This window comes from Ziziphus jujuba, chromosome 2, assembly GCF_031755915.1.
Source record: "Ziziphus jujuba cultivar Dongzao chromosome 2, ASM3175591v1".
Classification (NCBI taxonomy): domain Eukaryota; kingdom Viridiplantae; phylum Streptophyta; class Magnoliopsida; order Rosales; family Rhamnaceae; genus Ziziphus; species Ziziphus jujuba.
Window position 1 is genome coordinate 2,468,294 of NC_083380.1, and position 23,377 is coordinate 2,491,670.

The 23,377-nt window shown below is 33.3% G+C and overlaps 2 protein-coding genes across 6 annotated transcripts; both read left to right on the forward strand.

Moving 5' to 3' along the window:
- The first annotated feature begins 1,168 nt into the window (after positions 1 to 1,168).
- Positions 1,169 to 7,191, forward strand: LOC107431441 (pentatricopeptide repeat-containing protein At3g53170). Of its 5 annotated transcripts, none has more exons than XM_060814373.1 (7): positions 1,169 to 1,607; positions 1,974 to 3,069; positions 3,452 to 3,546; positions 3,667 to 5,650; positions 5,793 to 5,945; positions 6,026 to 6,115; positions 6,589 to 7,191. In XM_060814373.1, exons 1-3 carry the CDS (start codon positions 1,269 to 1,271, stop codon positions 3,472 to 3,474), a joined length of 1,458 nt encoding a protein of 485 aa, XP_060670356.1. In that variant the 5' UTR covers positions 1,169 to 1,268; the 3' UTR covers positions 3,475 to 3,546; positions 3,667 to 5,650; positions 5,793 to 5,945; positions 6,026 to 6,115; positions 6,589 to 7,191. The 5 variants fall into 5 exon arrangements, with proteins under 5 accessions (XP_060670356.1, XP_060670357.1, XP_060670358.1 ...); XM_060814374.1 differs by having other exon boundaries at positions 5,806 to 5,945; XM_060814375.1 differs by having other exon boundaries at positions 3,667 to 5,392; positions 5,498 to 5,945.
- Positions 7,192 to 15,775: 8,584 nt separating this feature from the next.
- LOC107435113 (polyamine oxidase 1) lies at positions 15,776 to 22,645 on the forward strand. The gene is made up of 10 exons (XM_016046671.4): positions 15,776 to 15,974; positions 16,081 to 16,330; positions 16,573 to 16,704; positions 16,870 to 16,931; positions 17,113 to 17,267; positions 18,852 to 18,995; positions 19,771 to 19,920; positions 21,426 to 21,680; positions 21,829 to 21,910; positions 22,005 to 22,645. Exons 1-10 carry the CDS (start codon positions 15,923 to 15,925, stop codon positions 22,211 to 22,213), a joined length of 1,491 nt encoding a protein of 496 aa, XP_015902157.3. The 5' UTR covers positions 15,776 to 15,922; the 3' UTR covers positions 22,214 to 22,645.
- The last annotated feature ends 732 nt before the right edge of the window (positions 22,646 to 23,377 follow it).

Genomic DNA, 23,377 nt, shown 5'->3' on the forward strand with positions numbered 1-23,377 from the left:
GCCAAAGACGCCAGCGGCACGACAGTTGAGACTCTTTTAACAATTCACAAAAGTAAGCGTAATAAACCTTCTTTGTTGGGTCTCTTTACCATTATGCCCCCACATTATTATTGAAATTACTCCATTCCGCCAATTTCTCTTTGACTAAGTATTTGCATTTCCCACTTTCCCCAACTCCTTTTCTTCCAATTTTGACCTAAAAACTTCGCCTACTTTTTTTCACCTTGCAGATGGTGACTGCCACTCCACCCAATCAAAATCTCCTCCTCAGTTGAAAATTTAAGAATGCATGCTTTGCTTTTCTAAATAAATTTAATTCATTGACAAAATCATTCATGGTTTGATGCTATTTTCCTCCCTCCAATAAAAATGGTATTAAAAATGTAGAGAAATATTTTTTTCATTAATAATAAAAAAACCCATATTTTTATATATTATTGTATATTTGATTTATTTGAAGTTTGTGTGGTTGGCAAATTGTTATCCCATTACCAAAAGATGTCAATTTTAGTATCCTTAGATATTGACTATTATAAAAGTTATAAAATCCTAGGAAGCCTTTTGTCAGCATAATGAGCATCATATGTGGAATTTTTTATATTGGTCCGTCCAATTGAATTGGAATATATATTCCAATTTTTTTTGGAACCTTTTTCCCATGAATAAAATATGGATTTCCAAATTCAAAGGATCCAACTCAAAGGGAATCGTCGGCTCCTAAGAGAAATTAAAAGAAAAAAAAATTAAAACCAACCTTTTTAGAGTCCATTTTTTGAACCGGTTTGGATGGAATTTGATTCATTGGACACATATAAAATACTCCGGTTCATATCAATAGAATTTAAAAAATTTATGGGACAGGTCATAAGCCCAAGAATACTGGGAGCCTGTTTTCACTCTGGGCCCATGCAAAGGGCCTGGAGGGCTAACTATGAAACACTTGAGCCCATTAATATGATATTGGGCAACTACCCAGATCTTGAGGCCATTAATGATTGTTGATCAGCTTAACAATTTTGAGCCCATTAAAATAAAATAAGGCCAATTAAAATATTATTGGGCCTACTAAATGGATCGTGTAACTGTTAATAACGCTCTGAACTGAAAAATATCCGGCGCTCCCGCGCATTTTATCATTAATACCTTGACAACTGCTAACCTACGCTTATGTTCTTCTTCTTCTTCTTCGTCTGTTTTACTGCTCTGAGTCACTTCCAGGCCAGTCTTTCACACTGAACCTTATCCAGTTTTCTTCTGCCTGCCGCTCAATGGAGCCTCACGTCCTGGAACCCACTAACTTGCGACGATCGTCCTCGACCTTCTTAACACGCACCATGCGTTCAATAAAACTCCAAGGTGAACATACCCACTTGACAAACCAAACAATTCGCTGTTTACAATTATCTAAACGGAGCTCCCCTTCGCCCCAAAATGGACTCCAGAAGGACTCCAAGAAGGACCTTTCCCGGATTCTGAGAACGGATGCTGCTATTAGGAATATTGAGAGGAAAGCAAACTCGAAGAAGTACAATAGGTTGTGGCCTAAAGCTGTTTTGGAGGCTTTGGATGAGGCTATTAGAAAGAATTTCTGGGAAACCGCTCTCAAGGTTCGAGCTTTTCTTATGATTTTTTTAGTTCTTTATATGACTTTATCATGCGGGTTTTGCTTCTGGGTGTGTCGAATTTTTGCTCGTCTGATTCTGATTCTCTGAAATTTACTGAGCCTTTGTCTTCTGAGAAATATTAGTTTATCTATTTTAAGACTTCTGGGTTTTTTCTTTTTGGTTGAGTAGAATATAGGTGATGGAAGAAATTCTTCAAAATATTCTGTTCTGTGTCAGATAGAAATGTTCTTTTTTTGGGCTATAAGCCTTTAAAGTTTGTTGCATAAGTGCGTTTTGGGATTCTACCCATATACTGTGGAGCTTCTTCAAGCCTCCAATTGTTTCTGAATCTGTAGTGGCTTTCTGTAGATTTTTGGACTGCTAAGAATGCAACACTGGTATGAGCCAAGATGCCAGACATACACAAAACTCCTGATGATGCTTGGAAAGTGCAAGCAACCAGAGCAGGCCAGCGTACTCTTTGAGATTATGTTATCTGATGGACTCAGACCTACTGTTGACGTGTATACCGCTCTTGTTTTTGCCTATGGCCAAAGTGGCCTACTGGACAAGGCATTTTCTACTGTGGATGATATGAAATCTGTTTCTGAATGCAAACCAGATGCATATACATATTCTATTCTTATTAGCTGTTGCACTAAATTCTACCGCTTTGATCTGATTGAACATGTTCTCAATGACATGTCCTGTCTGGGAATTGAATGTACCACAGTCACATACAATACTCTTATCCATGGATATGGTAAAGCTGAAATGTTTGAACTGATGGAAGAAACATTAATGGGTATGATTGAAAGCAGCAGCTGCCTTCCGGATGTTTTCACATTAAATTCTTTTATTGGGGCTTATGGAAATAGTGGGCAAATTGACAAGATGGAGAAGTGGTATGATGAATTTCAGCTAATGGGAATAAAGCCAGACATTAAGACATTCAATATCCTGATCCGATCATATGGGAAATCAGAAATGTATGATAAGATGGGTTCTGTTATTGAGTTCATGGAGAAAAGGTTCTACTCTCCTACTATTGTTACTTTTAATATCGTTATTGAGGTATTTGGAAAATCTGGAAATGTTGAAAGGATGGATGCATACTTCAAGAAAATGAAGCACCAAGGAATGAAGCCTAATTCTATCACTTATTGCTCTCTTGTTAGTGCTTATAGTAAAGCTGGGCTTTTGAAGAAAGTTGATTCAATTATGAGGCAAGTAAGAAATTCTGATGTTATACTGGATACACCTTTTTTCAACTGTGTCATTAGCGCTTATGGTCAGGCTGGCGATGTGCAAAGGATAGGTGAATTGTTTTTGGAAATGAAGGAAAGTAAGTGTGTGCCTGACAATGTCACTTTCGCTACCATGATCCAAGCCTACAATGCTCAAGGCATGATTGAGGCTGCTCAAGACTTGGAGAGTAAGATGATCACCACAAGGAACTATTCAGGTATCTTGAACTGTCTTTCACTTGAATTGTTCTATCTGTTTCCTTGTCACTTGGATCCTACAAATAAACACTTCCACTTGTGATTTTACTGTGGTACTCTAAGTTTAGTTCTTGCATGAGATTGGTGCTAAGAAATATTACTAAGAGATTGGAAGTTCAAGCCTCTCAATTGGTGTTGACAAGGGCCAATTGACGGGGGTTTGTTGGGATATCAATTGTCTTTATATTTTTAGCGGTGGTTAGGTGTCCCAAACAGAAATCAGACATTTGTTTTTCTTTACCAATATTCAAGAGTCTAAAAAGTTATAAAACCTAAAGGACTGTCTTTGTTTGAACTCTTGGTATTGCTTTGTTTTATAATTAACCATAATGTCTTTTTCAGGTGCTAAGTTCATTGGTTGCTAGTACGACGAAGTACTTAGGAGGAAAAAAAATTCAAAGTGGACCATGCAAACTTCCAGAATGGTTATGTAACTGGTAGTCACCCTTCTGTTTTCTCTAAATAACATGCAAATCACATTTTCTTTTGGTTTTTTAATATACAACTGCCAATAAACTTCTGATTTGGAACATATTTCTTGAATATTCTATGTGCAGCTCAGGAATCATTTGGCCCAAGGAATTTGACCCTCCTGGCATCATTTAATAGAAGAAAATCCTCTGGCATGGAGTATGAAATCTTACCGTAGAAAAAAGTTACATTAATTATTCTAGATACATGTAACTTCATAGTTCTAACTTTTTAACAGATACTTCACATTTGTTTTACTCGTAAAAACCCGTCCCAAGTCTTCCCCTACAGGAAGACTTTACTAGGTTAGTGGACAATTTTAAGCCTGGACTTGGACATTTTGAAGCACATGCTTTTCATATTGACCTAACCCAATATGTTGGACTGCAAGCTCTTCTCATATTGGGATTAGGCCCATTAAATGGTGGTGATATATATGCATTGGACATTCCAATAGGCAATATGGTCCAAAGAAAGGGGGCTAAGCAAAGAAGAAAATTAAGTGGATGGCTTCTGTTGATGGAAACCAGTGTTCAACTCTAGTATGGTGAACACACCGAGATGGGCTGTTCTTGATCCTTCAAGAGGGGATAACTAGATGCTACCCTATTCGATTGATCTGATCCACAATGCCAGACCTCATCAAAATGGACTAGGAATATGGCTTATGGCTAAGATTTGCATCCTAGAATTTCATTTATTTTATTTATTAAACTATGATTCTGGATTGAGTAAAAAGTGTACTTGTTTTTGTATCAATGGTATTGGTGGAAATGATGTCTAATCTACAAACTTATCAAAGTACACACAAGTCATTCAAATTCCCTCATGATCTGCTAATTTCCCCCTAGGTTTCAAAAAGTTTGAAGAAGAATGAAAGAAATATTAGAAAGAAAAGAATGAAAAGAGTGTCAATGGAATTGCATAAGGTATAGAAATGGAGGAGAGGCTTGCAAACTTTCGCATACAACATCACTGAGTCAATAGAAGAAAAGACCTATAAACCAGTCTAGATCTCAATATTGTGGAACTTCTTCAAGCCTCCCATCGTTTCTGAAACTGTAGTTGCTCTCTGTAGATTTTGGACTACTAAGAATGCAGCACTGGTATGAGCCAAGGTGCCAAACATACACAGAATTCTTGATGATGTTCGGAAAGTGCAAGTACCCTGAGCAGGCCAGCTTACTGTTTTACATTATGTTACCTGCTGTTGATGTGCATACTGCTCTTGTTAGTGCTTATGGCCAAAGTGGCCTCCTGGACAAGGCATATTTACAGTGAATGATATGAATTTATTTCTGAATGCAAGCTACATGCATATACATACTCTATTCTTATTAGCTGTTGCACTAAATTCCACTGCTTTGATCTGATTGAACATATTCTCAATGACATGTCTTAGCTGGGAATTGATGGAAAAAACATTGACTGATATGATTGAAAGCAGGCTTTCTGGATATTTTCACATTAAATTCTTTTTAGAGGGCCTATGGAAATAGTGGGCAAATTGAGAAGTTGGAGAAGTGGTATGATGAAAATTTCAGCTTATGGGAATAAAGCCTGACTTTAAGATGTTTAAATCCAGATCAAATCATATGGGAAAGCATGGATATAGGATAAGATGGGTTCTGTTATTGAGTTCATGGAGAATAGGTCCTATCCCCTACTTTCGTTACCTGTAATATTGTAATTGAGGTATTGGAAAAGCCGGAAATATTGAGAGGATGGATGATTAGTTAAAGAAAATGAAAAATCAAGAAATGAAGCCTAATTCTATCACTCAGTGCTCTCTTGTTAGTGCTTATAGTAAAGGTGGTTATATGAAAGAAAGTTGATTCCATTATGAAGCAAGTTAGAAATCCCGATGTTATACTAGATACACCTTTTTTTAACCGTGTTATTAGTGCCTATGGTCAGGCTAGTGATGTGGAAAGGATGGGTGAATTGCTTTTAAGTGCGTGCCTGACAATGTCACTTTTGCTACCATGATCCAAGCCTACAATGCCCAAGGCATGGTTGAGGATGCTCGAGACGTGCAGGGTAAGATAATCGCCACAATGAAATATCCAGGTATCTTGATATGTCTTCCACTTGAATAGTTCTATTTTTTTCCTTGTCACAAAGGATCTTACAAATAAATACTTACACTTCCACGACTTATGATTTTACTATGGTTCTCTAAGTTTAAATCTTGCATGATATTTGTGCTAAGAAATATTACGTAGAGATTGGAAGTTCGAGCCTCTGAATTGGCGCTGACAAGGCCTATGGATAGGGGTTTGTTAGGCTTTCTACTGTAGTAGATGTCCTATACAGAAACCAGGCATTAGTATTTGGCGTTTACCAATATTCACGAGTCCAAAAGGTTATAAACCTAACAGGACTGTCTTTGTTTCAACTTTTGGTGTTGCTTTCTTCTATGATTAATTACAATGTGTTTTTCAGGTAAGAAGTTGATTGGATGCTAGTACGATAACTTACTTCGAAGAAAACTTTCAAAGTAGACTGCAAACTTCCAAAATGGTCATGAAACAGGTATTCACCCTTTTCTTTTCTCTACTTACCTTGCAAATCACTTTTTTTTATTTTTTTTATTATACAACTGCCAATAAACTTCTGATTTGGAAAATATTTCTTGAATATTCTACATGTAGCTTAGGAATCATTTAGCCCAAGGAATTTGACTCTCCTGGCATCATTTAATAAAAGAACATCATTTAGCATGGAGTATGAAATTTTACTGTGGAGAAAAGTTTCATAAATTATGTCAGATGCGGGTGACTTCTTGGTTCTAACTTTTTAGCATGGGTATGAAATTTTACTGTGGAGAAAAGTTTCATAAATTATGTCAGATACGGGTGACTTCTTGGTTCTAACTATTTAACACATACTTCACATTTGTTTTACTTGTAGAAAGCTTGTCCCATGTCTTTTAATTTTGTCAACTCTTTTGTTCTCCTCTGACATAATTCTCTCTATATCTCTTTCCTCTTCCATTTCCCCTACAGGTGGACTTTATGTTACTAGGCCACAGGTCAATACCAAACCTGGACCTGGACTTCTTAAAGCGCATGCTTTTTACATGGTCATAAACCCAGTTTGTTGGACTATATCCTCTTCTTATCTTGCGATCAGCTCCATTAAATTTTGATTATGTATATTCATTGGGCATTCCAATATGGGGCCTAAGGAAGTAGGCTCAATCAATAAAGCTAAGTGGATTGCTTCTGGGTTTTGATGGAAACCAGTGTTCAAGTCAAAAAATAAAGGTATATGGGTATAGTGAGATGGGCTGTTCTAGTACATGAAAAGGAGATGACAACTAGATGGAACCTCACTATTTGATTGGTCTGATCATGAGTGCCAAACCTAACTAAGAGAGAAACCAAGCTTGGGTGGACTAGGAACATGGCTTAGCTAAAGACTGTATTCTTTAATCTCATTTTTATTTTATTTGTATTAAACTATGATTCTGGAGTAGTTTCTTCCATTTGCTTAAAATTAGGTGAGGGATATGATTGACTAAAAAGCATATATGTTATTGTATCAATGGTATCGGCGGAATGATGTCTATTCTACCAACTTATCTAAATACACGCAAGTTATTCAAATCTGCTATTTTCCCACTATTTTTTCCAGCTTGGAAGTTTGAAGAAAGAATGAAAAAGAGTGTGAATGGAATTGCACAAAATACAGCAGTGGAGGAGAGGCTTGCAAACTTTCCCATACAACATCATTGAGTCAATAGAAGAAAAGACCCTATAACCCAGTCAAATCTTAATATCTTCTAACAGATTGCAACAAATAGAGTTTGACCCACAAGGCCATAAAGCAAAGAGGCTTCTAATGGAGCTATCAAGCAAATCTATAACACTGTTCGGAGTCCCTTACAAGCCAAGTTTAGGATTTTGTTTTCAAAAGGTCCCTATGGAAAACATCATTACCTATTAGAAACTAAGACAATAACCCATCTCATACAAGTATTATTCAACCCCGATCATGTAGGAAAAGGAGACTAGGAAGTGGAGAGAAAGGTCAATTCTAAAGACTCGGTCGGTGTAGTAGCATATAATCATTAGAAAAAAAAAGCACTTTTATGACAGTTTTATTCGAATGCATATAATGGGGCTAAATTTGACAAACATTATTCTAATTGTAGCTTTTGGGGTCTTTGTGACCAATATAGTTAAACCAAGCTCATAAATAATGCAATAAAAGCTGATCTTGGCTTTAAGTCTTCACTAAATCTGACATAAAATACTGTGACATGAAAAAATTTCAATGTCACTCGATAAGGTTGCAAAATTTTGTTTAATACATTAGAGCAAAGGAAAAGTATTTTATTTAATTAGCTTAATTTCCCCATTTCCCAAACAGCTTTTCGGTATGCAAAAGTCCCACTTTAGGTATCAAGAAAATTATGTGGTTTTTGATTTAGGTGCTTTCCATAATTCAAACCATGGAATGTTTCATATGAAAGAACTTTACTGTTTGAATTTATGACCAAAACATGAACTAATTTCCACTTCATCTTCACTTTTAGTTAATTATTTAATCCAATATATTTAGTAAGTAATTTTCAAATAGACGTTCTTCACATGGAAGTACAACATCATCAATGTGAACCTTATGACAATAAGCTCTTAACAAAATATTCAATGCATTCAACACCATTTGCGTTCAAGCATCTTGATTATGACAAACAAAGATTAAAATTGCCCAAAAATGAAAAACTTTTTTGGAAACCACATTGTGTGTGATTGGATAGCCGGCTCCATTTGGAACTCTCCAAATTATTCCATTTGGATTTCAGAACTAATAAGTAACAACTTGATGACTTCTTTTGTTTATTCCTTTCATTTTCTTCTTCTGCCATTATTGCCACCATGCCACATTCAACTTTGGGGTATATGCTATTTGTCAATTTATACCATCTTCTTCCTCCTCTAGAACCCACTTCCATTTCTTCATCTTTTTACTCTTTTTTTTTTTTTTTTTTCCCCACTTTTTCAAGGCACTACAATTATGCTTCTTTGAACCCAGTATTTGGAATTTTGGTGCAATATGTGTAGAATCTACAGTTAAAGGGTACAAATACTCAAGCACAAAGGAATGTCTATATGACAAAGACATGTTCAAAGAGAGTCATTTTCAGCTTAATCAAGATAATGCACAATCATAGTAAATGCTAAAGATATCAAACTAGCCAATGGACAGGCTTCTAATTAAAGCCCTGTCTTGTAAGCTAAGAATTCAATAACAAATGGAGATGGGCATCTTGGTGTGGTTTGATTTGGACAAAAAGAAAAATCTTCAATGAAAAATGACCCTTTCAAAGGTTGATCAATTGGAATGAATTTATTTAATTTTAATTTCAAACGCAATCTTAACTACTCTATCTCATTCTGGATAAGACTTTTTTTTCATAAGTTGAAAACACTGTTTAAATAACAAGTAACGAGTAAAAAAATTTATCAGCAAAAATCAGTCAATAAAGAAGAGATAAGTTAATTAGTTGTTCTACTCATTTGGTATAAGACTCCTAAATACTAAAGACACATTATTGTTGAATAAGTTATGGCTTTTGGGTAACCAAATAATCCAATTCCATATCATTTGCCTTATTGAATAAGTTGAGCATGCATAGCCAGATTAAATTTCCAACAGAAAATTTACTTAAAGCTAATGGAAAATGAACTAAAAGAGGTTAGTAATTATCAAATTATCAGGCGGGTTAAGATAAACATTGATAGCCAATCAACCTCCTGTTTGGCATGGAATGATTTCTACCGTTTGCTTTGGCCAAAAACAAAAAAAGGAATAAAGGAAAAAAAAAGAAAAAGAAAAAAAGTTCAATGCTCAACTGAACATAGTAGAGAGGTACAAATTGCAAACAATTAATGCATATATAGATATGGAGCTGTCTTTCTTATGGAGAATATAATAGCCAAAAAACAATGCAACTGAAAATAAAATTGAAGACGAAAAATTAATGAAAAAGGTGAGGATGGTAATGTGGTGGGAACATTTGTGACATAAAAATTAATTGAAGGTCCAAAAGTTAATGACCAAAAGTTAATGAGACTGAGTTGATAGAAGTAACAGGCCAGGAAATGTGTAATTTTGTAATAAAATGGTCCATACATAAATACATGTATGTAGTTCGTCTCCAAATCGAGTGCAACTTGCATGCATTTATGATCTACCTTCCATGAAATGTTTCATGTCTTTCATGAGAAGACATATATTGTTGTATTCCAAATTTGCCTCTCATCCATCACCATCTCAAAGATATTATTTCTACCTAGACAGGAGGCAGATATTTCGCTCTCTTTAATTTCATTTGAAATCCTTGTCTCACTTTCTTTTGGACTCTACTTGCAAATCTTTACCATTTCTCTTATAATATCGTACTATATCTCAAAATAGTTAAATTAGTCTCCCTAGAAAACTGTATATATAACATGATGAAGATATAGCAGTTAAAATTTAGGTAAGATTGGAAAATAACAAGCTCAGACACATATTATTAATATATAGATTATAGATACATGATATAGATATCTCTGATATTTTAATGAATATATATGCATATAATATATAATATCGGTTGGGACCTAGCAAGCAAGATAGATTGCATTGATAGCTAAACCAGATCATATGTCATGTTGAAGATTCATATCAGAATTAAATACTCAAAATGACATAATTTTGAATCTATCACATGCGTAATAATCTTTTGGTTTTGATTGCTCAACAATTTTATTTATATGTATAAGTGGGTTCATGATAATCCGTGGACAGCAATTTTTCTAAAACAGAGATAATATACATATATATATATATAGATATATATATATATTGGTGTAGAGTGGACAAAAAATGTGATGTTTTTATTAAGAAAATAAACAAAACCACCAAAATAGTTTGGCAAGATTGTAGTGTGAACTGTGAAAGTGGCTTCAAACACCTTGCTATACTATACAACTCAACAAATTCCATTTCTAGATGGCTTAGATCTAAGTATAGAAATTATTTTCAAAGAAGCTCAAAACTAACTGATTATTTAGATGTTTCGTATTTATACATGTATTTGCGCATTGCTGATCCATAAAGAATTTGCAATCTGCCAGCATGACAATGTTATCATATATATTATATATACAAATATATATTCTATAATACAGTCATCCAAAAAAATAAAATATTCTATATAGATATATATATATATATATATATACACACACACATTTCCTACCATATATGTATGGCTCCCCTGTCTTCTGCCACTTGTTTCTTTAGAACTTCAATAATGCACAATTTGCCAGCAGATAATGACATATGGGTACCTAGAGTACTATTTCATCATGCAAGAGTAAGAAAATGTATAAAAAAATGAAAAATAATAATATAAATAAATGTACAAAGCTAGCAACTAATCTATCTAACATCTATATTTTCTGCTCTTGATGACCTTGACACTTTGATGAATATTGGAATCCTATTTATCCATTAAAAAGAAAAACAGAAAACGTAGAGAAAGAATGAGAATCTTTGTTATTACCTTTAGAGGACAAATAATTGCTCAAAATGCCATTCTGCCTTTGGGAAAATGTCACTGTTATAACAGATGTATATACATATACGTTACACATATAATAATATATATCTCTAAACCTATTGGTCCATTCTTCTCCATCACTCATGCATAAATGCTCTACTTTTTGTTAGCTAAAAAAAAGCCAAGATCAAATTGAAATATCTCTCTCTCTCTCTTTTTTTTTTTTTTTTTTCAACAAAAGGAATTGTGATAAGGCTGACGAATAATTTGAATTTTCTACCACCATATGACTCAGCAGTTTGCTGTCCTTTTTCTGTTTTTCTGGTTAGAGTATAGCATTTTGCCTCTTCTAACTAAACTTGTCTTTTATTTATGGTTTTTAGGAAAACCCCCAAAAAAAAAAAAAAAAAAAATTTGAGAAAGCAAACAGAAATTAGAGTCACCAATTGACGGATCTACCACGGCTAATGATATAAACTACAAGTACTCCAAATTGTCCAATTGTCGGTGAGGAAAAAAAAACCATTAAAAAGATGAGATCAATCCAGAAAATTGTATCTATTTGGAAGGTTATGGTCAAATCATTTTAGTCCAAGTGTCACCCTTTTTTCTGTTTGGGGAGGGAGAATTTGAATAAGTCATGTGCTTTTAGCTTTCTTCCATTTTCTGTGCAATCATGGTTGCATTATTGATTCCATGCCAATTTAGGGCTTCAACCGAGAAAAATATTTCTACATATTTTATATACTGTACATATATAAATTCAAATTCAGAATCATTTTACTAAGAAATATGAAGTTCATCATTCAATTGTCTGAACAGAGAGAAAAAGAAAAAGTTGAGCTTGAAGAGTACTTGGTTCTTCTCCAAAGAAATCAAAATCACACAAAAAACAATTAATTACTAAAGTTTAGCTACTAGGTGAAATACTGCCAAACACTATTACATCTATTAGCCCTTTTGAATTATTAAATATATAAGACAGAAATTTGGAAACCACATATAGTATTTTTCAAACCATCAACCATTCATTTAAACTTAATTATCGCAATTTTTTCTTGTCCTTCAAGTCAGTTTTGGTCAGTGGCCAAGAAGAAATATCTTGAGGACTACTTTTGAAAGGTACTGAATTTTCCAAGTAGTTTCCTCATCCTAATGTGTTAAATGTTTTGATAATTATATTCACATTTTATTTACATTAGAGGCAAAGCCAAGTAGCCAACATTCACTTAAAAAAAACAAAAAGAAAAAAAAAACTATTAAAATATATTTATTTATATGGTGGTGATTGGTTTGTTGGCTATACATATGAATGGTTTTTGGTCTAAAGTGGTTTCAATGTTTCATTATTAAAGAAAAGGATCTAAATTCATTTGACTAATTTGGACGTATTCTATAAGTTATTTTGTTGATTCATCAAGTCGAATGGATATTCTGATGTTCATAACAATGGAGATACTCCAAGATAATTTTATGGGAGGTAAAAAAATCAAGCATATTTCACTGAGAACCTAATGCTACTATAATTTGTTCATGGAGATAATTAATATTTTTTTAATAATCTGGGTCGATTAATATGCATATTCAGAATTAAATTTTTGTTTTTGTTTTTTTTTTTTTTAAATTGGAGTTTTAAATCTTAATTATCTCTTATCAATCATGTAAATCTGAACTCTCTCAACAAATTCATTATTCAGGTATATATATCCATGGAGTTCACAATAATTTTCATGTCAATGATTTTATATCTTAATGTGCCATAATTGATGACAATTACCTAGTTAAAATATTAAAAATATTCAAGCTATTTTGTTGTTTTGTTATTTGTTTTTAACATTCATTTTGTTGGATTTCTCATAATTCTCTCTCTTATTTATGTTTTTCATTTGTTTACTTTATGATGTTAAAAGCCATATTTAGATTTCTTATATATATATATATATATATATCTGTATTTAAAGTTAATGGGTATGTTCATATCTTAAGTACTTAGATTATATTATATACATGATTAAATACATCATTAGATTGTTAATGATTAATCGTTAAGGAGTAATCAAAGACATTTCAAATCATGCCACGTCAAATTGTTGTTTGGTTAGCAATGCTGAAGTCCATTACAATGTTGTCTATATTACCATTTCATGCAGCAAATCTTTGAAAATGGACCTTTCACAATCTCACAAATTAAAAATCCTCCATAAAAGGACAAAAATTGCTTTAAGGACTAAGCAAAAGTAGTTTAAGAAGTTTGTATAATTTCAAGTCTATCTAGTCTTTGTCCCAGAGAAAAACTTCTTTCACATCAATTATATCCATATGCTATTGAGGGAAATCAATCATAGTGTTCATGTTAAGATCAATTTTATTTTATTTTTTCTTTTATAAATATGTTTAGATCATTTGATTCACTTTCAAAAATTAAAAAAATAAAATAAACCACTTTTCATCCACAGAGAAACTAAAATTTCCGTTTGAAAAAAGTGGTGCTATAATATTAAATTACCAAGATTGCATAATTAGATTAATTTAATAAATGTATTTACTTTAGATTCCGATAGGATAATTTTTATAGTTTGGAGAAAATAAGAAACACATATTGAATAGGATATAGAAAATATAAAGTGAAGTTTGATAACATAAAAAAGGTTTTTTTGTTTTTGATTTTTTTTTCCTTTCTAATTCTAATTGTGTGTAATTTATTTATATCAAATTTTTGTTAATGTTATTTAAGTATCTTAGTTCATTGTAAATATAAAATTAAAAAATCAAAATCAAAATACAATTTGAAATTGTATTCAATTTTTTTAAATTAAAAAAAAAATTAAACTTTAACTATCACTAACAAATATTAAGGAAATTACACATAATTATGTTACCAAACACTTATGTTTTTCTTTTTGGTATTTAATTTAAATTTAGTTTTTTTGTTTTTTTCACTCTGGTGTCAAAAATTGAACTTCACCAACCCACTTACTCAGTTATAGTAGTGCCAACAAAACAAACATTTTATTCACCAAAAAAAAAAAAAAAAAAAAAACTAAGGCTTTAATACAGATATGATGGCCAAATAAGTACATTTTTTTGGGATAAATATTCAATTCATTTTATGTTATTTTAAACAGAGTAGAAAATAACGGTCTGTCTCTGCCCAACTGGTTCAAAGTCACAGCAACATTTGTGGCTTCTAATTAATTAATTAATTATATTTAGTTGGCAGTGCTTTGGGGAGTCTAAGTTTAGGAGATGATTAAGCAATTAAGCTTTCAGCCGACTCACTTAAATCAAGGATTAACAATGCAAGGCCTTGATCAAGCTGTCATCGTTACAAGTGACAGCTACTAACAAAATTAGCCGCCAATAAAATGTTCGCACGTGTGCAACCAAATCTTTCACGTGCAACCGCTGAACCCCCACACGACTGGGGGTGCCTTCTTCCTTGCCTTCCTGCCTCACATTCAATGCCTTTCACGTTGTGATATGGACCACACGGATAGACCACCAACTCACTTTTTTCACTCCTTACCCAAATTACTGTTCTACCCTTCCCCCATGTTAACATCCAAGTTCCTAAACTACCCCTCTATTTGACTAATATGCCCTTCGCATTTTAATTTTGTACATGAAAATTATGAAGGTAGTGTACCTTCTCCTGTATTTCCACGGGTAGATATTTAGAATTTTTTACTGTAAAATATTCTAATAATGTTAAAATAAGCTTCAAAAATTAAACTTTAGTAGTAAATGATAATTTTTACCCCCTTATACCAATCATGGGTCAAGCAGTAAGAAAGACCATCAAAAACTAGAATTAACTAACTGCCTCTATAAAGTCACCCACCCCAAGTTTATTTTATTTTATTTTATTTTTTTTGAGATTCCTTAGTAAAGGAAACTGAACGTTTGGGTCATATAAATTATAAATATATTTCATTTTATTTTTTTAGAGGCCAAATATTATTATAATTGAGCCGCCGAAATTGATAGTTTAGAAGAAAAAAACTACTTAGCTTTTACATTTGCAGATTTAAAAATTAAAATTCGAGTTTTGACAAGATCTGTTATTGCCTTGGATAGTTGCATACCATAATACAGTATGGTGTAGGACTATAGTCCGATGTCTATGATATTATCGAAAGGTATTTTTTTTAAGGTAAAAAAAATATTATTATAATTTAATTATTACACCATAATTAATAAAAATATAACTTTTTGTATTTTATTTATACCCTTAGTAGGCCATTGCTAATACTCAAATTTTAAGGTAGAAAACTCTAATAGAAACACTCTATTGTTCTTAAATTAATTAATCTTTTTTATCTTAATTTTAAATCATCAACTTGATGGTCCAACTCCAAAAACCGCCCCACTTTCATTCACACACTTTAGGTGGTACCTGGTCCAATATAGGCGAATAAAAGCCTAAATTCGGCTAAGAGCACAAGTTTCCAATTTGATCCTTTGCTATAAAGACGAAAACACCCTTTAAAACTGAAGAGACACGTCAAAATAAAAATTAAAAAAAAAAAATAAGGGAAAGAAAATTAAAAGATTTAGGAGAGATTGGGTGGTGAGAGAAAAGACATAGAAACTCCAATACACACACTTTAAAAGAGTACAACTCCAAATCTCTCTAAAAAAAAAAACTATATAAACCGACTCCCGCTATTTCTGCATCTCTTGCAAAACTCATAAACGAACTCTCTCTCTTTTTTCCTGTTCTTCTTCTTCCTCTGTTTCTCTCTCTCTTTCTCTCTTTTTCTTTTTCTTGGCGCACTTTGATGGAATCCCCTTCTCGTTGCTCCGTCATCATCATCGGCGCTGGTGTTTCTGGTAAAATTTCAAATTCCTTAATCAAATCCCGGCCGTCGATTTTTCTTTTCTTTTTTTTTTTTTTCCTTTTCTTTTTGTTCACTTTTTTCTTTTTTTGGTTGAGAAGGTATTTCGACGGCCAAGGTATTGGCCGAGAACGGCGTAGAGGACATAACAATTTTAGAAGCTTCGGACCGTATCGGTGGGAGAATCAGGAAAGAAGGTTTCGGTGGCTTTTCGGTGGAACTCGGAGCCGGTTGGATCGCTGGAGTAGGTGGAAAAGAGTCGAATCCGGTTTGGGAACTCGCCGATAAATCCGGACTCCGTACATGTTTCTCCGATTATAGTAATGCTCGCTATAATATCTATGATAAAAGGTATTTAACGGAAAATACCGCCGGAATTTTTTTTCCCCTCTTTTTTCTCTTTGTTTGTCTGTTTAAGGAAAAACTTTTTCTGTTTCTCCTAATTTGCGCCGGGTGGTGAATTAGTCTCTCAAGCCTTTTTTTTTTTTTTTAATTTGATTTAAGGTTTTTTCGCCTACTCGCATTCTGCTCCACCGGCGCAATTTAGCATTTTTAGTTTCATTTTTTTCTAATTTTTTTTTTATATGATTCAGCGGGAAAATTTTTCCGAGTGGAATAGCGGCTGACTCGTACAAAAAGGCAGTGGAATCGGCGATTCAGAAGCTGAGGAATGATGAGGCAAATCCTTGTGGTGGCGACTTATCCAAAGGAACCGAACCGCCTTCGTAAGTCTCTCTTTTCATCTTTTCAGGATGTTTCGACGAAATTCGGCTTTAATAAATATTATTTGGAAAAAAATAAGAATGTATAATATAAATTTAAACATAGCTTTCTTAACTGTATTATTATTCGTGATTTCACTTATTTTGGTTTTTTGTGCTTTGTCTTAGCATGCCCAAAACGCCTATGGAGCTCGCCATTGACTTCGTACTGCACGATTTTGAGATGGCAGGTCAGTTTCCATATTTTCATTTTCCACGGTCAAATCTTCTGTTTGGCTGCTGTGAAAATAGATAAAATTCTTGGAAAATCTAAAAATATGAAATCTTATTTATACTACATTATAAAATTTTTTCTCTGTTTTCATAGCCTTGTTTCTGAAAGTGAGAGTTTCTGTTTTTATGTTTTGCCAGAGGTTGAACCCATATCTACTTACTTGGATTTTGGAGAGCGAGAATTTTTAGTTGCTGATGAAAGAGGGTATGAATTTTTGCTCTACAAAATGGCTGCAGATTTCTTGTTTACCTCTGAAGGAAAAATCTTGGATAGCCGTCTCAAACTCAACAAGGTACACTACTACAAATATCTTCCGTTTTGTAAATAATAATAATAATAATAATAATTAATTTAATTTTTTTGCGTCATATTATTTGTTATTTAAATGTTTTTGGTCGCTTTGCTGTTTTTTATTATCCAATCATAACGTGGAAACAAAGGGACATATATGAGTTAAATACATAAGAAGAAAAGAGGAACAGGGGAAAAATACGAATTTCTTCTTTTGTTTGCATGTGCTCTGCTTTCTTTTTGTTGTTGAGATTGATTGACCCCCACCTTTTATAGTTTTGAGATAATGACGTTTTTTTTTTTTCCTGAAAGCTGTTTTGCTTTTTTTTCTTTTGCTTTCCGGGAAAAAATATTATGATACATATTATTATATTTGTCAAATTTTTACCTTTTACCAGGGTCAACTCATGTTTTTGTTTGCTTTTATATGATTATATTTTATTTTATCCAGGACCAGTGTTCTTCTTTTTATTATCTTTAAATGTCGTACTTGAAATTTTCATCATCGGTTTCACGGGCAAACCAAATGATATTTTTAATCTGGTTATGTGGTTGAAGATTTGGCGCTTTTTTAAATTACCTTTTAATTGCAAAATAGCTGTCTTACAATTAATTATTATGAGATTTCTTCATTTGGAAGCAAATGTGATGCAAAAGGAAAAAAATTTGAAGGGGGGTTATTTCACTCCAATTACACATATTTGGAAGTTATGTCATTTGATTTTTTTTTGTTTTTATGGATAAATATAGAAGTGCATTTGAAGCAATAATATAGAGATTGAGCTGTGCTGATCATGTGAATTTTTTGCAAGTTATATTATGTACATGTTTCATAATTGTAATGATTTTTCACTTTAATCATACCAAGTATTGCACCTTTGACCTTTGTTAGAACATTTTCAAGTGCTCATTGCAAAGTTAAAAAAGAAAAAAGCTTTTCTCATGTAGAGGACCCCCACTTAGGGCCATCACATGACCTACCTACAATATATTTGATTTCAATCATATAGCCATGAATAGCCATTATCTTTGTTACCTTTTAAATGCCCTAATGTCACTCATAAATTAGTAGGGTCGAAAGTCCCAATTTTTTCATTTTTCTGCAGTGTCCATTATGACCCAAGAACAATAACCGTTGTGGTGAGATGTCATATCAGGCTCATATAAGAACATGAAAGTAGGGAGTGTTGTCACTTTTCTCTATTTAATATGCTGTTGTCGTTGGCTTAATTACTGAATTGCTCAAAAGAATCAGTATCCAATGGACCTGATTCTTTACTCTATGATTTATGGCTGTTTTCAGAAAGCTCTCATTAATGGGTAATGGGTCAATGAATCTGAATTCTGTGCAGTTTCTTATTTAATAAGTCTTTTTCCTTTTTAATTTTGCATTCATTTTCATGTTTGACCGTCCAGAATCTTATGGGTTCTTTTTAAGGGGTGGTCATCATTCTTGGACTCTTTCACATTTTCAATTATTTTTGATATTCTATTAACTCATTGGCTTCTTTTTTTTTTTTTTTTTTTTTTTTTGAGAAAAAAAAAAACTCATGGTTTCATCATTCATGCACGATTTTGGGTCCAGGTTGTTCGGGAATTACAGCACTCGAGAAACGGCGTTACGGTAAAAACGGAGGATGGTTCCGTTTACGAGGCAAGTTACGTGATTTCTTCCGTCAGCATTGGCGTTCTCAAAAGCCAACTAATTTCCTTCAATCCTCCTTTGCCCGTACGTCTCATCTTGTTTTATTTATTTATTTCATGTTTTTGCCAACTTTATCACTATTAATGCTCTTGGGTTTGTCAAGGATAGCCTTGTAGAGTAACAAAGAAAATATATCTAACAATGCCCTCATCGGCAAGGTACATATTTTTCGAAGACTTTAATAACATGATTTTTTTAAGTGAATTTTTTTGTCCGTTTAGGATGTGGGTTATCCCTCACGTCTTTGACACGTATTATATCGTAGAATCTTTAGCGTTAAACGTGCACATTTTACTGTAGTCCAACATAGTGGAATCTGAGAGGGGTTGGGTCCCTTGGATATGGGCCCCTCTTCATGGTAGTTTCCCATCCGTTTACTTGCTACGTAGGGCGTGGGCCCACCAAATTAAATACGATTTAGTTGAAGTCAGAAGTAATGGATCGTAGGTCTAGTAAATATGGCTTGGCTGGTTGTGACGCAAGAGAGGGACTTTCGAGGTGTTATTTTATGCAAATCCCATGGATTGCTGGATCCATAGAATTGTAACCCACAGGGTTATCCTTAGGAATAGGTTGATTGGGTCACCTTTTTTTTAAAAAAAAATAAAAATTGAATGCCTATGCATTCTTCGATTTGGTTTTAGTTATCCCGGTTAATTAATCATTGCGTAATGGTCAATCTTTTTGTTTGCATTTGCTCCCTGCGCCGGGACTTCAAAGGGTAGTGCATATTAATTTTCCATTTTACAATAAGTTTGCTAGAAAATTTATTAATTTAATTTGCTTAATGACGAAACAGAAATGGAAAACGGATGCGATAGAGAAATGTGATGTGATGGTGTATACAAAGATCTTTCTTAAGTTTCCATATAAGTTCTGGCCATGTGGCCCCGGAAAGGAGTTCTTCCTCTATGCCCATGAGAGGAGAGGCTACTACACGTTTTGGCAGGTTGGTTTATTTTTTTAATTCTATCCATCATTGTTGCCAGCTAACGCTATACGAATTTCCACGTTTGCTACTTTTAAGAGATTAATTAAACTAATATTATGTGATTTTCCTCGTTTACTAGTATCAGATTAGTTTAACTACATATTTATGTTGTGTTATGCATAGAATTTGCAAGTTGCCTGTTTTTGTTGTCGTTACTGCCTTTTTTGTATTTTTCCTTTGATATATGGTCTCTTCAAGATTGTGAAATGATATGTTTTAATGTTATTCATGAACTAGGAAAGAAGTTAAAAGTTTAATTTGCTAAATTTTAAATAGGATCTTAGATTTACGTGACTATTCCAACCAAGTACTTACGTCCTGCATTTTAATGATGTGTGTATCGATGATATGTGGAAACTCTCTGTGTCTGGATTTTACTTTTTTGCATAGTATTATTACCAAATCATTAATGGACGAGTCTATTTACAGAACAGTAAACTTTCCTTAAGGTGAATGCATTTGATACTATCATCAGTTTCTTTTGTCAATTTCTGAGATATTTGATTTGAGGGCTAGTATCAAATATTGCTTTTGCCTATTATTTTAGATGTTACGTACTTGAAAACGTCACTTAAATGTTGAGAAAGGCTCATCTCCCATTATCTTGTATAATGTTAGTTTTGATAATTCTCTTTTTAAGGCTAGATAGTCAAGCAGAAAACTACAAACAACGAAAACAACGTGGCTGAAATAAGCCAATAGTGTGGATTTTTTTTTTTTTTTTTCTTCTTTTGTTTTTGTTTTTTTTTTTGTTTTTTTGTTTTTTTGTTTTTTTTTTTTTTTTGTTTCTCCTTAATAGGCGTTTGTTAATAAGCTTTCGAATTATGATAGCGATGTTGTCGTCACTGTGTTTTTTAACAGTTGGGTTGCAACTACCTTTCGTTTGCTATATGATACACAAAAATTAAATTTTACATGGTTAGTTTCTGATTTTTTTTTTCTTTTTTTATTTTTTTCCCCTATCGTGATGCTTTGATATCTGTCACTCTCTCGGAGCTGGCAATATTTGTTGCACTGTAGGAGCAATCCTTGGCTCAGCTGTTGTTGACTTGGTTTTATTGGCTTTATACTCTGTATTATAATCAATTTTTGGACGTCGCAAAAAAATAAAATAAAATAAAATAAAAAAATAAAATAAAAATTTAACTCTATTCTTCTGTTTTAAAAAGATTGATAAATCTTAGCCACCACAACTGTCCGGTAGTGCAGACATTGTGGGATCTCTCTGTCTCTTTCGTTTCCAAAAAATTATTTAGTTGCCAGCGTAGACTTCATACCAATTATATTGTCATGAAGAACCGAAAAATGAGAAGTGTATTTTCTCTTTTCCCTGATGGGTGATTGATAAGCACATTTGTCTTTAAATAACGGTGTGGAATTGGATTATCTTCTTAAATCTTTATAACTTACTTCTTGCCCTTTTCATCCAAGTTGGTTTACTGATGTGTTGCCAATGTCATTAGCACATGGAGAACGCATACCCTGGATCCAATATCCTGGTTGTGACGTTGACAAATGGGGAATCTAAGCGTGTGGAAGGTCAGCCTGATGGAGATACATTGAAAGAAGCCATGGGGGTGTTAAGGGACATGTTCGGGCCCAACATTCCTGATGCTACTGATATACTTGTGCCTCGTTGGTGGAACAACAGGTTCCAATGTGGCAGCTATAGCAACTATCCCATAATCTCTAATGACGATGTTGTTCAGAATATCAAGGTTTTTATATCTTACTCTTATGCTTCTTACATTGCCATCGTTATTAGATTAAAATAAATCCTGTTCGTTACAGTCTTAATTAAAGCTTAATTATTAAACTTCGAAACTAGTTCTTTTTCAATTTATATTTTTCTCTGTATTATATCAGGCTCCCGTTGGACGCATATTCTTTACCGGAGAACACACAAGTGTAAGATTTAATGGCTATGTCCATGGCGGATACCTTGCAGGTAATAATAATAAATCGATCATTAGCTATTTAACAAAATATCACAAACATGTATTATAAGGTCTTTACTTATGCAAATTGGACATGATCAACAGGTATTGACACCGGTAAGGCTTTATTAGAAGAGATGGAAAAGGAAAAGAAGGAGATGGAAAGAAAAAGCGACAATCAGACATTTTTATTAGAACCTTTGCTTGCATTAACTCTAACTCAGACAGAAGCAGTATCAAATCTCCACAAATGTGAAATTCCTACACAGCTATATCTTAGTAGCAAGATCGGCATTCAAGAAGCGATATTATGACTAGAAGAACCTCTAGACTATTCTCACTTTGCACAAGTCGAAAATATGACCATCGAAGTTGAAAACATGACCATTAGGAAAGATGGCAAGAAGGATTTGGATCTAAATTACGATCTGAATCCTGTCTGAGCTCTTCGATTCCATCCATAATTTAGAATGAAAGTTTGGATTATAGGAGCAGAGAATAGGGGAAAAACATGTGGTGGAAAGGTGCACAGTTTTTTCCTAACAGTTACAAATGTTTCATTCGAGTTAAAAGGAGTACTTCCATGGAGGTCCTGGTTTGGGATGTTGGAGTAAATTGGTTGGCAATGCATAATCAAAATCAAGTTCATTGTTGGAAGAAATTGGAAATACTAAGGTATCGAGTACTTGGGTTCCAATTGTATTAGAACTTCATTAATGAATGATAAAACTCTCTTTTCTTATTTACTTTCGAATGTTGATTATTTAAAAGTTCAAATCTATTTGGTTATTGTCCTAAAATTGTTGTCCATGATCCCTCTTCTTGTATTGTTATTCTTTGGAAAAAGGGAAAAAAGCCCAAATTATTGGGCTAGTCGTGATGCGGCCGACAAAGACTAAAACTTGGACTCTCCTAATTTTAGTAGTGGGCCGAAATGTCAAAATCTGAGTGCTTGTCATATACCCACAATAAAAAGGCCAATTTTGCCTTCCAAACATTCCCTTAACTTTAGGCCCACCGTGTTTGAGAATTGAAACGGGCGTCTGTCCTACGGGCATCTGTCCTACCGATAAAGGCACGGTGGTGGTTGTGGTTGAGAGCCTTAAATAACATTAACCATCTTCCATTCTTTTCTTTTGGTGTTCGTCCCTGTACTGTCATCAATCAACAATCATAAACAATGTCGTTTTCATGACATTATTATAGTTGAATAATCTAACATGTCCTCCTGAATTAAGGGTACTTTTTTTTTTTTTAAATATTTCTTCTCACGACTATTTATTTTGTTAAACTTGTTTAGAATCTCAAATGGGGCAACACTAAAATTATTTTGGGGAATCAGAAGCATTAGGATAAACTTGAAATTCAAACTACTCCATTCCCACTGAAAATTCGAGTTTTTAACAAACTTACTAAATTGAAGTTTTCAAACAAAATCATCTTAAAGTTTATAATATATTCAATTGCCAACCTTATCT